General features: G+C 43.3%; 1 protein-coding gene across 1 annotated transcript in view; it reads left to right on the top strand.

Annotated features, from left to right (window-relative positions):
- The window catches only part of CLCN7 (chloride voltage-gated channel 7), a 102,761-nt gene that overhangs the window by 21,983 nt on the left and 66,780 nt on the right, over positions 1 to 13,998 (top strand). The window contains 6 exon segments of the mRNA XM_073635187.1: positions 3,793 to 3,864; positions 5,680 to 5,751; positions 7,584 to 7,649; positions 11,063 to 11,123; positions 11,126 to 11,194; positions 11,245 to 11,273. Coding sequence (XP_073491288.1) covers positions 3,793 to 3,864; positions 5,680 to 5,751; positions 7,584 to 7,649; positions 11,063 to 11,123; positions 11,126 to 11,194; positions 11,245 to 11,273 — 369 coding nt within the window.

Here is a 13,998-nt window from a genome sequence, read left to right as displayed (position 1 = left end):
CTGCACTTTCCTACCGGGAAACAGTGACAGCAACTCCCCCCCCCCCCCCCTTTTTTTCTTCTTCTCTCCCCCCCCCCCCCCCTTTTTTACCTTTTTCTCTTCCTCTAGCCTTCAAAAAAAGCAAAAAAAAAACTCCAAAAAACGGCGGTTTGTCTTTTTTTTTTTTTTTTTCTCTTGGTCTTGGACCCGCAGTGTTTGCATTAATTTGCGAAATGGAATGTGCGAAAAGCTCATTCCAGTAACAATCTTTACCTTCAGTTGATTTTTCATTGTATATGGCTCCTGCATACTGTAGTATGATTATGATGTATAATCTAATGCAGGGGTCTCCAAACTGTGGCTCTTTGCTTGCTTTTATCTGGCCCGTGGGGCACTATTTTCATCCACTAATTCCTACAATGGGGCATATCCCCCCCCCATCACTGGACACCAATGAAGGAGCAGAATTCCTCCCAATGACACCAAAAATGGGCAAAAATGGGGCACAATCACACTAATAATGGGGCACAATTCCTCCCACTGACACCAATAAGATGACGCTATTCCTCCCATGAACACCAAAGATGCGGCATTGTTTATTCCCACTGATGTTGGGACCTTTTCTGCTCCCAGTGCCCACAGTCCGGCCCCCCTTAAGTCTGAAGGACAGTAAACTGGCCCTTTGTTTAGAAAGTTTGGAGTCCCCCTGATCTAATGTGTCCACTGTTGTGCTGACATAGAAACTTCCTTTCCGTATTTAAATAAAAATGTTTGAGAAAAAAAAAAAAAAAAAAATCCACATCCTGGTCTTTTATGACTATTGGTGCTGTGCTCTCAGGCTTGGTTCACACTGTTCTGACCCCACAGTCACGTGACTTCCAGTGTGACTTTGCATTGTGACTTACAACTTGATGTGACTTCAATGTGGCTTTTGTGTGACTTTTGATGTTTTGTGACATTGACTTTGGCCAATCATAACAATACAGAGTGTGACAAATATTATTGAGCTTCCAAAACCATCTGAAGCTGCAACCAGAAGAACTTCCTTGTGACTTTTGTGGTGTGTGTGTGTTTGTTTTATTTTTTTATTTTTTTTTAACATTGAAGTCTATGGCACACTAGGAAAATGCAGAAAAGTAGTGCAGGAACTTTTTTTTTCGCTGCGACTTGAGTGGCAGCAATTTAGACGGCACCCATTGAAATAACTGCGTTTTGATTTGTCGTACGACTTTCTCAGCAGGTCACATGAGAAGTCACAGCAGTGTGAACCGGGGCTTACTGATTCTTGCAAGTTTATTGCTGGCTGTGTCCCTGTAGATTTTACTATTTGTACTGGTGAGCATTGTCACCAAGACAGAAAGGGATGGGGAAGCCAAAATCTGTGAGAGTTGTCACCAGAGCAAGAGATGATGGCAAATCTAATTGGGGACGTTTGTTTCTGTGACAACTAAGGCAGGCCATAGACGGTGCAAATTTCCTTCCTGCAGCCACGGGTTGCAGGAAAGAAATTCGAACGATTCTCCCATCAACACAGGCAGTGCTGACAGGGGAATCCCTCTCTTTCCCGGCAGGGGGAAGACCGTGATTATCGCTAGTGGCTATAGCAGCTGCTTGCTATAATCACTAGCGAATCCGGAAGGCTGGTTGTACCCAAGTTGATCGATTTGACTTGCCTGCCCATTAATGGTTTGAATCTCGGCCCCTCTATGGCCATCCTAAGAGTTGAACTCCACTGACTTTCTGTTGAGTCTTAGAGACTGAACTGTCCCAAAAGGGACCACAGGGAGGAAAAAAAAACTGATAAGGGCTTTGAGGTGGAACTAAATTCTCTCAATCAACATTTAACTATTTTTAATCTTTATGTTGCTAGCATTAGTAAATAGATAGGAAGGTATATTATATTTACTTGTAGCGCTAAAAGTGATGAACAGTACTAATAAATAACTGAAAACTCAAATCAATAGCATTCTGAGTCCCGTCTATATGCAGATAAGAGAACAAAACAAGTCCCAGGTAGGTTAATCCAGACAGATGGCAAAGTCCACCACGGCCGAGTAGTTGTTCTCATGTGGAAACAGATGATAAGCTGAGTGTGTAAAACATCCAAGGAAATGTATCATCCAATATAAGATAAGGTTAATTACTCTTACCGGAACCAATGGACCTGAATGTCAGCGACAACAGGTCAATCAGGCATGGATATCCAAATCAGTGAATCCACAGGAACGATCCAAAGGGTCCAGGAAGGTCCAGAGGTCACTCGGTAGGATCTCGATGGTGACAACAGCGACTGGAAGGTCGGTGACCAGATCAAAAGCCGAAAAAAGCTCACATCCAGGAAGGTATGTAGAGATGCCCCAGTAGAAGTCCTTTTAGGACGAAATGCGTCGGGCTTGGTTTCACCGCTCCCCATATCGCTTTTACTTGTGCTCACATTCTATCCATGTATTTTGGTTTTTATAAATAAAAACCCCACCTTTTGATCTGCAGCATTGGAAGCCTCTTTTTTTTTTCTCTACATACCTCCCTGGATGTGAGCTTTTTTCGGCTTTTCATCTGGCCACCGACCTTCCAGTTGCTGTTGTCGCCATTGAGATCCTACCGAGTGACCTCTGGACCTTCCTGGACCCCTTGGATTGTTCCTGTGGATCCGCTGATTTGGATATCCATGCCTGATTGACCTGTTGATGCTGACACCCGGGTTCATTGGTTCCGGTAAGAGTAATTAACCTTATATTGGATGATACAGTTCCTTGGATGTTTTACACGCTCAACTTATCCTCCGTTTCCACATGAGAACAACTACTGGGCCGTGGTGGCCATCTGTCTGGATTGACCTACCTGAGACTTGTTTTGTTCTCTTATCTGCATATAGATGGGACTCAGATTGCTATTGATTTGAGTTTTCGCAGTTATTTATTAGTACTGTTTATCATTTTTAGATCTACATTTTCACATTCCTCTACTTTTTGAATTTTTGTCACATTCTTATGTAGCAGCTCACTTTTTTTCTTTTCACGGGTTAGCGCAATAATTGTCTACACTTTATATTATATTTACTTGTTCTGAACATTTCTTCAGAGGCTTCCTGGTTTCTGGCCTAGGCCCAGGTCATACATCCCAGGAGTCCTCATGAGATTTTTATTTTATTTCATCTAGAAGAGGGGAGGAACAGCTGCTTTCCCATTTAAGCACATTCTCCCGCCTGCATGCCTGACCTAAGGGCAGATGGATTCCAGGAAGTAAATGCTACATGAATCATCTGCCCTTACTCAAGATGGCAGTCGCTAGAAATGCTAGGGGGCTGTTTTAGAAAGTGATATTTCAATAAGATAGAGAATGGACGGATGGGGGAGTTTGCTTTGAATATTAAAAATGAGTATTACAGCGTTTTTTTAGTTTGTGGTGTTCAGATGCAGTTAAATTCTTCTTGAATTCTTCTTTTGTATTCCTTCAAAATGATTCATACACTTTAGACCTCAGCATAACCCTATGTTGAACTTCAAGAACAGCTAGACCTCAGATTTGGTAATATGGGAACATAATTGCTCAATCACACTGATACGAAGTATACTGTCGTCATGTTTTTCTGTGCTAAGACAGATGTATGGAATATATGAAGGACAAACGTGTAGGTGCTGCAATATAATGCACCTGATTTATTGGCATCCAAAGAGCTGCCAGGTCATATCGGCAACTAATGCGAATGGTCCACATCAAAATGTCGTTTGTCCCTCTGAGCGTAATACAACATACTATGTATTTTTTTTTTTTTTTTTTAACAGATTTTTATTTTATTTATTTTTTGCTTAGTTTTCTAGTGCAGCCCTGTTCCGTATCGGGCAGCTGAGTACAGTGGACCTCGGAGATGAAAACCAGGAAGTGGTGAGTCGTAGACATTTTAAGATGACAAATCCTTTCCTTTTTAGTGTTCGCTAAAGTATAAGCCCCGGTTCACACCATAACCCGCATGTCACTCGCACAGGAACCGCACCGCATTCCTCTGCAATTTGAGCCCCGGTTCACACTATAACTTGCATTTCAATTGCACAGGAACTGCACTGCATTCCTGTGCAATTCACAGGAGTTTGTGTGGATGTGATTTGAGCCCATTCATTTTGTTGCCCCGGTTCACATTATAATCTACATGTAAATCGCAAAGGAACCACACTGTATTCCTGTGCAATTCACATGCGTTTCAGCATGGAGCGTTTTGAGCTCATTCCTTTTTTTTGCCCTGGTTCACACTATAACCCGCATGTAAATCGCACAGGAACCACACCGTATTCCTGTGCAATTCACAGGTGTTTCAGCATGGTGCGATTTGAGCCCATTCCTTTTGTTGCCCCAGTTCACATTATAACCCGCATATCAATTGTACAGGAACCACACTGTATTCCTGTACAATTCACAGTTTCAGCGCGGTGCGATTTGAGGCCATTCATTTTGAGCCCCGGTTCACGCTATAACCCACGTGTGAATCGCACAGGAACCACACCACATTCCTGTGCAATTTGCGTGCGATATGAGCGCATTCATCTTCAGTGAGCTCAAATCGCACCTCAATGTACCAAAGAAGTGCAGGCACCTTTTTTTTGGAGCCGCAAGCACATGGGCGTTTGCAATGCTCCTGGGGTGTCATTATATTGGGGTGTCGTTATAACACTGTTGGGGCCATAATCCGAAAGTGGAAAGAACGTCATTTCACCATAAACCTGCCACGACCAGGTGCTCTTTGCAAGATTTCTGTATATAAATATTTGAGTAAACTTTTAAAGAAAACATACTGTATACTGCCGTTTTGAGTTACTAACCGTCACTAATAACGAATAGAAGACACCCTCTGATGGTGCAGCATATCTTTCATTTCCTATACCAGCGTCTCTTTGCTGCGGAGCGCCCTGAAACCCCACAGTTGTAAGTGTAGAAGGAATGGACACGCCGCTCCCAACAAGGCAGGGACCATTGCCTTACGTGTGTGGACAGTCATGGGGGAGAGAGTGCTGTGGCTTAATGGGTTTGTATGCCTAAGTCTGTGCAAATGCTGACTTTCAAGAAGTTGATATTTGCATAGGACTCCATCTGTATTGGTAGGGGAGTGAAAGGTATGCTGCAGCTCCTTAAAAGAAAAATGTTTTTTTTTGTTTTTTTTTTTGGATTCATACTTACCTCGGTGAATGGAGCAATCCAGCTGTCCCCCACCGTCTCTGCACTGAGAACCAAGCCACCGAACACAGCCGATGGCTCGGTTCTCACAGATCCTAGAGAGGAAAGCTGCTGACTGTCAGTCAGCATCTCTCCTCTCTGCTTCTTCACTCCCATTGGAGCGCTGAGCTGTGGAGGGGCGGGGAGAAGCCGTCTTAGCAGCTCGCTGGGACTGCCATTAATCAAGGCAGCTGGCGGATCCAGACTTGGGAAGTCGGGATGATGCGGTGCCTCGACTGATGGCAGCGATGTCAGCGGAGAGCGGACTTCAGACCTCCCTCCGCTGAAAGGAGTGCAAAACCAATTACACTCCTGTGACCTAGAGGTGAACCCCAGCCTAAAAAGGTCAGGCTGGACTTCTCCTTTTAAGGTTTCTTCAACTCATTGCCTTAGCTATCATTTCAACTTGACTGTACCCGGTGCACCATGAGAGCTGTATGGTTTGTTTTTTTTTGTTGTTGTTGTTTTTAACTTTTATTTATGTTTTTATTGTAGGAAACAGAACCTCATTCCATGGTTCTCAAAGACGTTACTCACACTGAGAACCTACTCTCGCTCAAATATGAGGTATGTGTCAGTCTAAGCTAAGATTTTATTGGGGTTAAATGGAAGCTTCTTTTTTTATAGCATTAGAGTTGAACTTGTACAGAACATCCCGATTTCTACAACGTCCATTGCTATATTGCAATTGTGGAAGCTTATAAAAGATTTATATTTCCCCAGTTTTGTTCCGAAAACGCAATTGGGTCTGTTTATAAAACCATGTTGGACAAATAAATATAAATATATAAAAAAATTTTTTTCTAACACCCTAGAGAATAAAATGGCGGTCGTTGCAATACTTTCTGTAACACCGTATTTGCGCAGTGGTCTTACAAGCGCACTTTGTATTTCTCCAAAAAAAAAAAAACTTTTTTGAATTAAAAAAAATAAGACAGCTGTAAAGTTAGCCCAATTTTTTTTATATTGTGAAAGATGATGTTATGCCGAGTAAATTGATACCCAACATGTCACGCTTCAAAATTTCTCCCGCTCGTGGAATGGCGACAAACTTTTACCCTTAAAAATCTCAATACGCAACGTTTAAAAAATTCTACAGGTTGCATGTTTTGAGTTAGAGGAGGTCTAGGGCTAGAATTATTGCTCTCGCTCGAACAACGGCGAGACCTCACATGTGTGGTTTGAACACCGTTTTCATGTGCGGGCGCTACTCACATATGCGTTCTCTTCTGCCCGCAAACTCGGCGGGACGGGGCAGTTTAAAAAAATTTTTTTTTTTTACTTTTTATTTTTACACTTTTTCTTTTTAAAAAAATTGTCACTTTTATTCCTATTACAAGGAATGTAAACATTTCTTGTAATAGAAAAAAAGCATGAAAGGACCTCCTAAATATGAGATCTGGGGTCAGAAAGACCTCAGATCTTATAGTTGTACTAAAATGCAAAAAAAAAATAAAAATAAAAATGTCGTTGGGAAATGTTTTTTTAAAAAATTTCCCTTTTTTTAAGAGCTATGGGCGGAGCCGAGCAGGGGGCCATCTTCCACCTCACTCAGCTCCATGCCAAGCAGGGGAGAGGACGCGATCACCTCTGCCTCCGATTAGCTGTGGTGGGAGGTGGAGGGTCCCCTCTCCCGGCACCGATAAGTGATCTTGCGGCGAATTCGCATCTGAGACCACTTTTACCTGAAAGCGGGGCTGCCCACTGAAGAAGTGGATACTAGGGTTATGGCAACTAGCTGCTGCCAATTCTTAGATGTGATGGCTGCATTCGTTTTCTTCTTTTTTTTTTTTTTTTTCGTCACCTTGTGATCCTGCCAGTAGGTCTGTTTTTCAAAAGAACAAGCTGTCCTGCAAATGTAGTAGTTACAGGGTTGAGACAAACCATTTACTACTGACGGGTGCTTACAATGATCAGCTTTTATTTATGTATGTAAAACCTTTATCCCAAAAGGGAAAGAAAAAAAAACATTTGCTGTAACTGCTTATAAAGTGTGAGCTGGAGCTCAGCTTCTTTTTGTTAGTGCAACTAAACGTGCTAGTCCATCTAACACTCCCCTCCCCTCAGACTGACAATGCTGCTGTCCATAGGTGTCACTATTACTCCTTCATCCAGAGTGAGGGCACTCTAATACAGGAGGCGTGCCACTGCCCAGCTCACCAGAAAACAGAGGGAAAAGCCTAAATGTAAAACTAATGCAGCTACCACATCTATTAATTGCTATTTGGTTTTGGGTTTAATACCGCTTTTAAGGTTCTCCAGAGAAATAAACAGCCATCGGGGTTGTAACCCACCTGACTACACCTGTAACTGAAATATCACTTTAAATGAAGCTCATTGCTTACCAGCAGGAATGTTTGCAAGCAGTCAACTTGTTACCCATTTTGCTTTCTTCCTAGAGTTTGGATTATGACAACAGTGACAACCAGCTATTCCTTGAAGAGGAGCGAAGGATAAACCACGCGGTAATTTGTTTCCCTGTTATTTTCTCCTGTAAAGCTTTTGTAGAATAAAATCGAAAATGTCTAAAGAACAAAAGTTTTTTTTTTTTTGTTAGTTTTATAGCACAAGCTTGCAATTGTTCACAGTGTAATACGAACCATAAAACCCACCACTTCCACAGATTCACTATTTTTGGAGTCGATAAGGACCTTTCCTCTTCAAGTTTATTTTTTTTTTAACTTTTTGTCTGTTCTATGCTTAATCCGGTGTGTTTTTTTTTTTTTTTTTTTTTACTTAAAAGGGTTGTAAAGTTTCCAGGTTTTTCACTTTAACCGACCGCCGGCCGTCAATTGACGGCCAGGCGGCGCAGCTCTCGTTGTGGGTGGGCGTCATATGACGTCCTCGCTTTCCTAGGCCACCAGGGGGCGCGCCGGCGATCGAGCGCGCCCGCCGTGTCACTAGGCACTCGGTGCGCGTGCCCGGCGGCCGCGATGTCCGCCGGGCACTCGCGATTACCGGTAACACAGCAGGACCGTGGATCTGTGTGTGTAAACACACAGATCCACGGTCCTGTCAGAGGAGAGGAGACCGATGGTATGTTCCCAGTACAGCGGAACACCGATCGGTCTCCTCCCCTAGTGAGTCCCCTCCCCCTACAGTTAGAATCACTCCCTAGCAACACAGTTAACCCCTCAATCACCACCTAGTGTTAACCCCTTCACTGCCTGTCACATTTATACAGTAATCAATGCATTTTTATAGCACGGATCGCTGTATAAATGTGAATGGTCCCAAATATGTGTCAAAAGTGTCTGATGTGTCCGCCGCAATATCGCAGTCACGATAAAAATTGCAGATCGCCGCCATTACTAGTAAAAAAATAAAAAAAAATAAAAATGTTATAAAAGTATCCCCTATTTTGTAGACACTATAACTTTTGCGCAAACCAATCTATATACGCTTATTGCGATTTTTTTTTTTTTTTTTTTTACCAAAAATATGTACAAGAATACATATCGGCCTAAACTGAGAAAAAATTTGTTTTAAAGAAAAAAAAATTGGATATTTATTATCGCAAAAGGTAAAAATGATTGTGTTTTTTTTAAAACTTGTCACTCTTCTTTTGTTTATAGCGCAAAAAATAAAAACCGCAGAGGTGATCAAATACCACCAAAAGAAAGCTCTATTTGTGCGGAAAAAATGATAACAATTTCATTTGAGTACAGTGTTGTATGACCGCGCAATTGTCATTCAAAGTGCGAGAGCGCTGAAAGCTGAAAAATGGCTTGGGCAGGAAGGGGGCGAAAATGCACTGTATTGAGTTGGTTAATGCATTCTATGCATTAAGGTGAAAAACCTTCTGTACTGCAGCTACCCCCAGAGCCCCCCTTTTTTCTTACCCGAGCCAATCCGTTCCAGCGACTCCAGCCACTGTCTCCGTCCTCATTGGATAGATTGATAGCAGCAGGAGCCAATCAAGTCCTGCTGTCTGTGTCAATGGATGCAGAAGCAGGACTCGGGAGTGCACCCCCCATGGGTTCCCCTCATGTAAAGCGGCTCTCTGTGGGGGGAACCTGATGAAGAGGAGTGTTGCTGGGGCACCCCTGAAGAAGAGGACCGGGGCTGCTCTGTTCAAAACCCTTGCACAGAGCAGGTAAGCAGGTAACATGTTAGTTGTTTTTTTTTTTTTTTTTTTTTTTTTGTTAAGAACAAGCCTTTACAATCACTTTGTTGTTTTTATATATTGTTCTCAAGTATATTAAAGTGGTTGTAAAGGCAGAATGTATTTTTTTTTTTTATCTTAATGCATTCTATGCATTAAAGCAGAGTTCCGCTTAAAAAAAAAAAAAAAAATTAAAGTCAGCAGCTACAAATACTGAAGCTGCTGACTTTTAATAATCGGACACTTAACCTGTTCTAGGGATTCAGCAATGCGAGGGAACGAAGCCCGCTTGTCTCCCCCTCCTCTCTGCGGCACCGGCATTGTCACTGTGGGCGCCCGGCTGCGGCTTCACAGCCGTGCATGCAGTGCGCATGGGCGCGGCACGCTGTGACTGGCCGGGCAATCACCTGGGACCTGTGACGTGTCTCAGATGATTGCCAAGAAGGAGGGGGGAGAAGTGATCTGACTTCGGGCTCCGCAGAGCCCCGGGAGGAAGTGGGAGCTGGAACCCTCATTTTTGAGGGTTTCCGACCCCCCTCCCCCAAACAAATGACATGACACAGCGGGGTCACCTTCCTTTAAAGCAGAAGTTCCATTTTTGGGTGGAACTCCGCTTTAAGATAAAAAAAAAAAAAAAAAAACCTACTGAGTGCAGCAGCCCCCCTAATACTTACTTACCTGAGCCCCATCCCGAGATTGGCTGAGACAGCGGAGCTGCGCCATTGGCTCCCGCTGCTGTCAATCAAAGTCAGTGAGCCCATATGGAGAGAAAGGTGGAGGGGCCAGGCCGCGGCTCCATGTCTGAATGGACACAGGGAGCTGCATCTCGACTCGGGTGCTCCTATAGCAAGCTGCTTGCTGTGGGGGCACTCGACAGGGGGGAGGGGCCAGGAAGGTCGGCGGGGGACCCCAGAAAAAGAGGATCTGGGCTGCTCTGTGCAGAACCAAGAACCACAAGTATGACATGTTTGTTATTTTGAAAGAAAAAAAATAACAAGATTTTAGTATCACTTTAACTTGCAAAGATTTGCATTGGATGAGTTTGCACAATTTAACATGAGACTGGTACATTTGCACCGAAAGGGACCGTGAACCAGAGCCATGTACGCTACTTAAAGCGGTTCTTCAGTCTTTTTCTAAAAAATTTACTTTACAAACTGTACAAATACTGTAGCTGCTGACTTTTAATAAAAGGACACTCACCTGTCCAGGGATCCAGTGCCGTGCTTACCCGAATTGCTTCTTTGTCGGTCTTCAGGTCCCGGCATCGGCATGTTTACATTGGGCAGCCAGCTGTGATTCCTTGCCCATTCACTGTCGGCTGCCCACTGCGCTTTGTGAATGGCCCCGCCTTTCCGGGACCAATGACATGGCTCAGAAGGTTGGGGAAGAGAACGTCTTCTGGTTGATCGCCGCAGCAATCTGACCATAATGTGAGGGGAGTATCTGTCAAAACCAGGTTACCCCGCTCTCCCCCACCCCTCCAAAAACCAAAGAGGAAGGAGTGGGGAGGGCATAAAGCATAACTTTCACTTTAGGGTGAAATTCTGCTTTGACAGGGAGCAGAGTCTTTATGGGAGACAAGCAAATCCAATCCTAATACGACTGACAGGTGCATTTGACCTGCAGTTGACCTCTGTCTGGCCTGCATTGAGCTGCTTTAAGTGGGCTTTGTATTCCCATAGACTTGGATGAGAATGCAGAATCCACTGGAAGCGAGCAGAAGCCATAATGCTTACTTACTCGCCTAATAGTGTTCCCTTTTTTCCCCAGGCTTTCCGCACTGTGGAAGTAACGAGGTGGGTCATCTGTGGATTGATCGGTATTCTGACTGGCTTATCGCGTGCTTTATTGACATCATGGTGGAGCAGCTGGCCAATATCAAATACCAAGTCGTTAAAAGAAGTATCTTTTTTATTAAAAAAAATAATTTGTAAATGATGTATTCCAACTAGTATCTGAAGATCTCAAAGCTGCTGAAGTGGTAAGATAGATAGTCCTGTCATAAGGATGGGATGCAAATTGGTTGAATGTAAGTCTTGTAAGAGAATACACTGGCTAATGTGTAAGGTAAAGTCTACAGGCTTAGAAAAATCTGTTTTTAAATGGGATAGAAAACTGTCTAAAATACAGAATTCAGAGAGTAGTAGTTAATGATTCTTACTCTGAGTGGTCTAAAGTTATCAGTGGTGTACCCCAAGGTTCAGTGCTGGGACCCTTACTTTTTAATATTTTTATAAATGATATAGGGTCTGGGATTTAAAGTACCATTTCAGTCTTTGCAGATGACACCAAGCTATGCAGTGAATAACGTCCATACAGGATGTCTCCAATTTACAAGCCGACCTCAATGCACTGTTGGGCGACTGTGGCAACTGTGGTTTAATGTTGTGCACTTGGGGGCTAAGAATATGCATACATCATACATAGTAGGGGGAGTACGGATTCATACCGACATGGGGGGGGGGCAACATTTATATGAGGGTAAAGGGTTATATTGTATTTTTTTAACTGTGATTATTGAAATAACGTATATAAACGTCTATGTATTAAAAAAAAGTTTAAATTAAAAAAAAATAGAGAGTTATGGACTCCAGAGAGAGAGAGAGATCATTATGCCCCTGTACAAATCATCATTAGTAAGACCCTGTGAGGGCTGGAGGTGAAAATCTAATTCTGGTTTATGATCAGAATTTTGTGTTTTTATACTGTGTTGGTTATTATTTGTATTTAGTAGTTTGGATCGTTTTTTTTTGTTTTGTTTTTTAAATAACAAACATGTCATACTTGCCTCCACTGTGCAGCTCGTTTTGCACAGAGTGGCCACGAACATCCTCTTCTGGGGTCCCCCAGCGGCTCTCGCGGCTCCTACCAACATCCAATAACCCCCTAGGAGAAGTGCTCTCCCAAGGGGGTTACCTTGCGGGGTGCGCTCCCGAGTCCAGCATTTGCGTCCGTAGACACGAATGCTGGACTCAGCCCCAGCATTGGATTTGATTGACAGCAGCGGAGCCAATGGCTGTGCTGCTATCAATCTATCCAATCAGGACACGAGACACCAGCTAGAGCTGGTGTGCTCGTCCCCGAGGAGAAAAAAGACCAGGTTCAGGTAAGTAAAACGGGGGCTCTGGGGGGCTGCAGAGAGAAGGTTTTTCACCTTAATGCATAGAAGGCATTAAGGTGATAAACCATGAGGGTTTACAACCCCTTTTAAGGGGGGGATATGATCATGATTTATAACTATATAAGGGGTCCATATAGTAAACTTGGTGTTGAGGTATTCATTTTTACGGTCATCACAGAGGACACGGGGGGCACTCTCTACGTCTAGAGGAAAAAAAGATTTCATCTCCAAATACGGAAGGTTTCCTTCACAGTGAGAGTTGTGAAAATGTGGAATAGACTCCCTCCAGAGGTGGTTCTGGTCAGCTCAATAGATTGCTTTAAACAAGGCCTGGATTGTTTCCTAAATGTACATAATATAACTGGGTACTGATATTTATAGGTAAAGTTGAACCAGGGAAAAATCTGATATATATATATATATATATATATAATATATATATTTTAGCCCTTTTTATTGGTTGAACTAGATGGACTTGTGTCTGTTTTCAACCAGACTAACTATGTACCCGTATATACTCTAGTATAAGTTGAGCCGAATATAAGCCGAGGCACCTAATTTTACCACAAAAAAACTGTGAAAACTTATTGACTCGAGTATAAGCCTAGGGTGAGAAATGCGCAGCTACTGTAAGTGGAAAAGAGGTCAACAATGCCCATTTGCAGCCTCACTGTACCCATTTGCAGCCATAGGTCCCCCGAACTTCAAACTCGGTAGTTAAGTGTTCCTAGATGCCCCCTAACTGCAGCCAAAATTTGGGGTCTCTGGACCCAAAGGGTTCCGAAATGACATTGCTGCAGATGGACACAGTTGACCGAATTTTGGGCCCCGTATCTCGGGGCCACTTGGTGCTAAGAACCCCAAATTTGCCACTTTAGCACCAAGTGGCCCCTAGATACGGGGCCCCAAAGTCAGTTTGGAAAATGTCAAGCACTTTTCTGCAGCAGAGAATGACATTTTCCAAACCGAATTTGGGGCCCATATCTCGAGGCCACTTGGTGATAGGAACCCTAGCTTTGGATATGTTGTAGTGCTAGGTCCACTGGGTTTGCGCACCAAATTTGGGGTTCCTAGCACCAAGTGGTCCCAAAATACGGTGCCCCCAAGGTCGGTTTGGAAAATGTCATTCTATGCACCAGAAAAGTGCTTGACTCCAGTATAAGCCGAGGGGGGCACTTTCAGCACAAAAAAGTGCTGAAAAACTCGGCTTATACTCGAGTATATACAGTAAGTACTGGAAATGCTGTATTTCCAAAACACCAGGATTCTGCAACTGTTATTGCCTTTATCGGCTTTTCTCTCCAGAAGGGTGCACCAATTTGTTCAGGTATCACTCAGGGTCAGTGTGTGCGTCCTGAACTGAGATAGCAGCACAGATGACACAATTGTGTAAATCCTGGTGACACTGCAGTTCTTGAATGTGTCCACGTATGTCTGATCTCTCGCCTTGTGAATTGCTACAAAGTTTCAATGTTGCGGTCTGATCATTGAGGAAAGGAGACTGAGGAAATGCTTCCTTCTGCCTGCAGCAGATTGAATGTTTTGCACAGTGAGATGAGTTCTGTGAGGATTTTCAAAACGCCCT

The sequence above is a fragment of the Aquarana catesbeiana genome, linkage group LG06 (genome assembly GCF_042186555.1).
Source record: "Aquarana catesbeiana isolate 2022-GZ linkage group LG06, ASM4218655v1, whole genome shotgun sequence".
In the NCBI taxonomy this organism is placed as follows: domain Eukaryota; kingdom Metazoa; phylum Chordata; class Amphibia; order Anura; family Ranidae; genus Aquarana; species Aquarana catesbeiana.
Note: the sequence above shows the minus strand (reverse complement) of the source record. Positions and strands in the feature narration are given on the sequence as shown.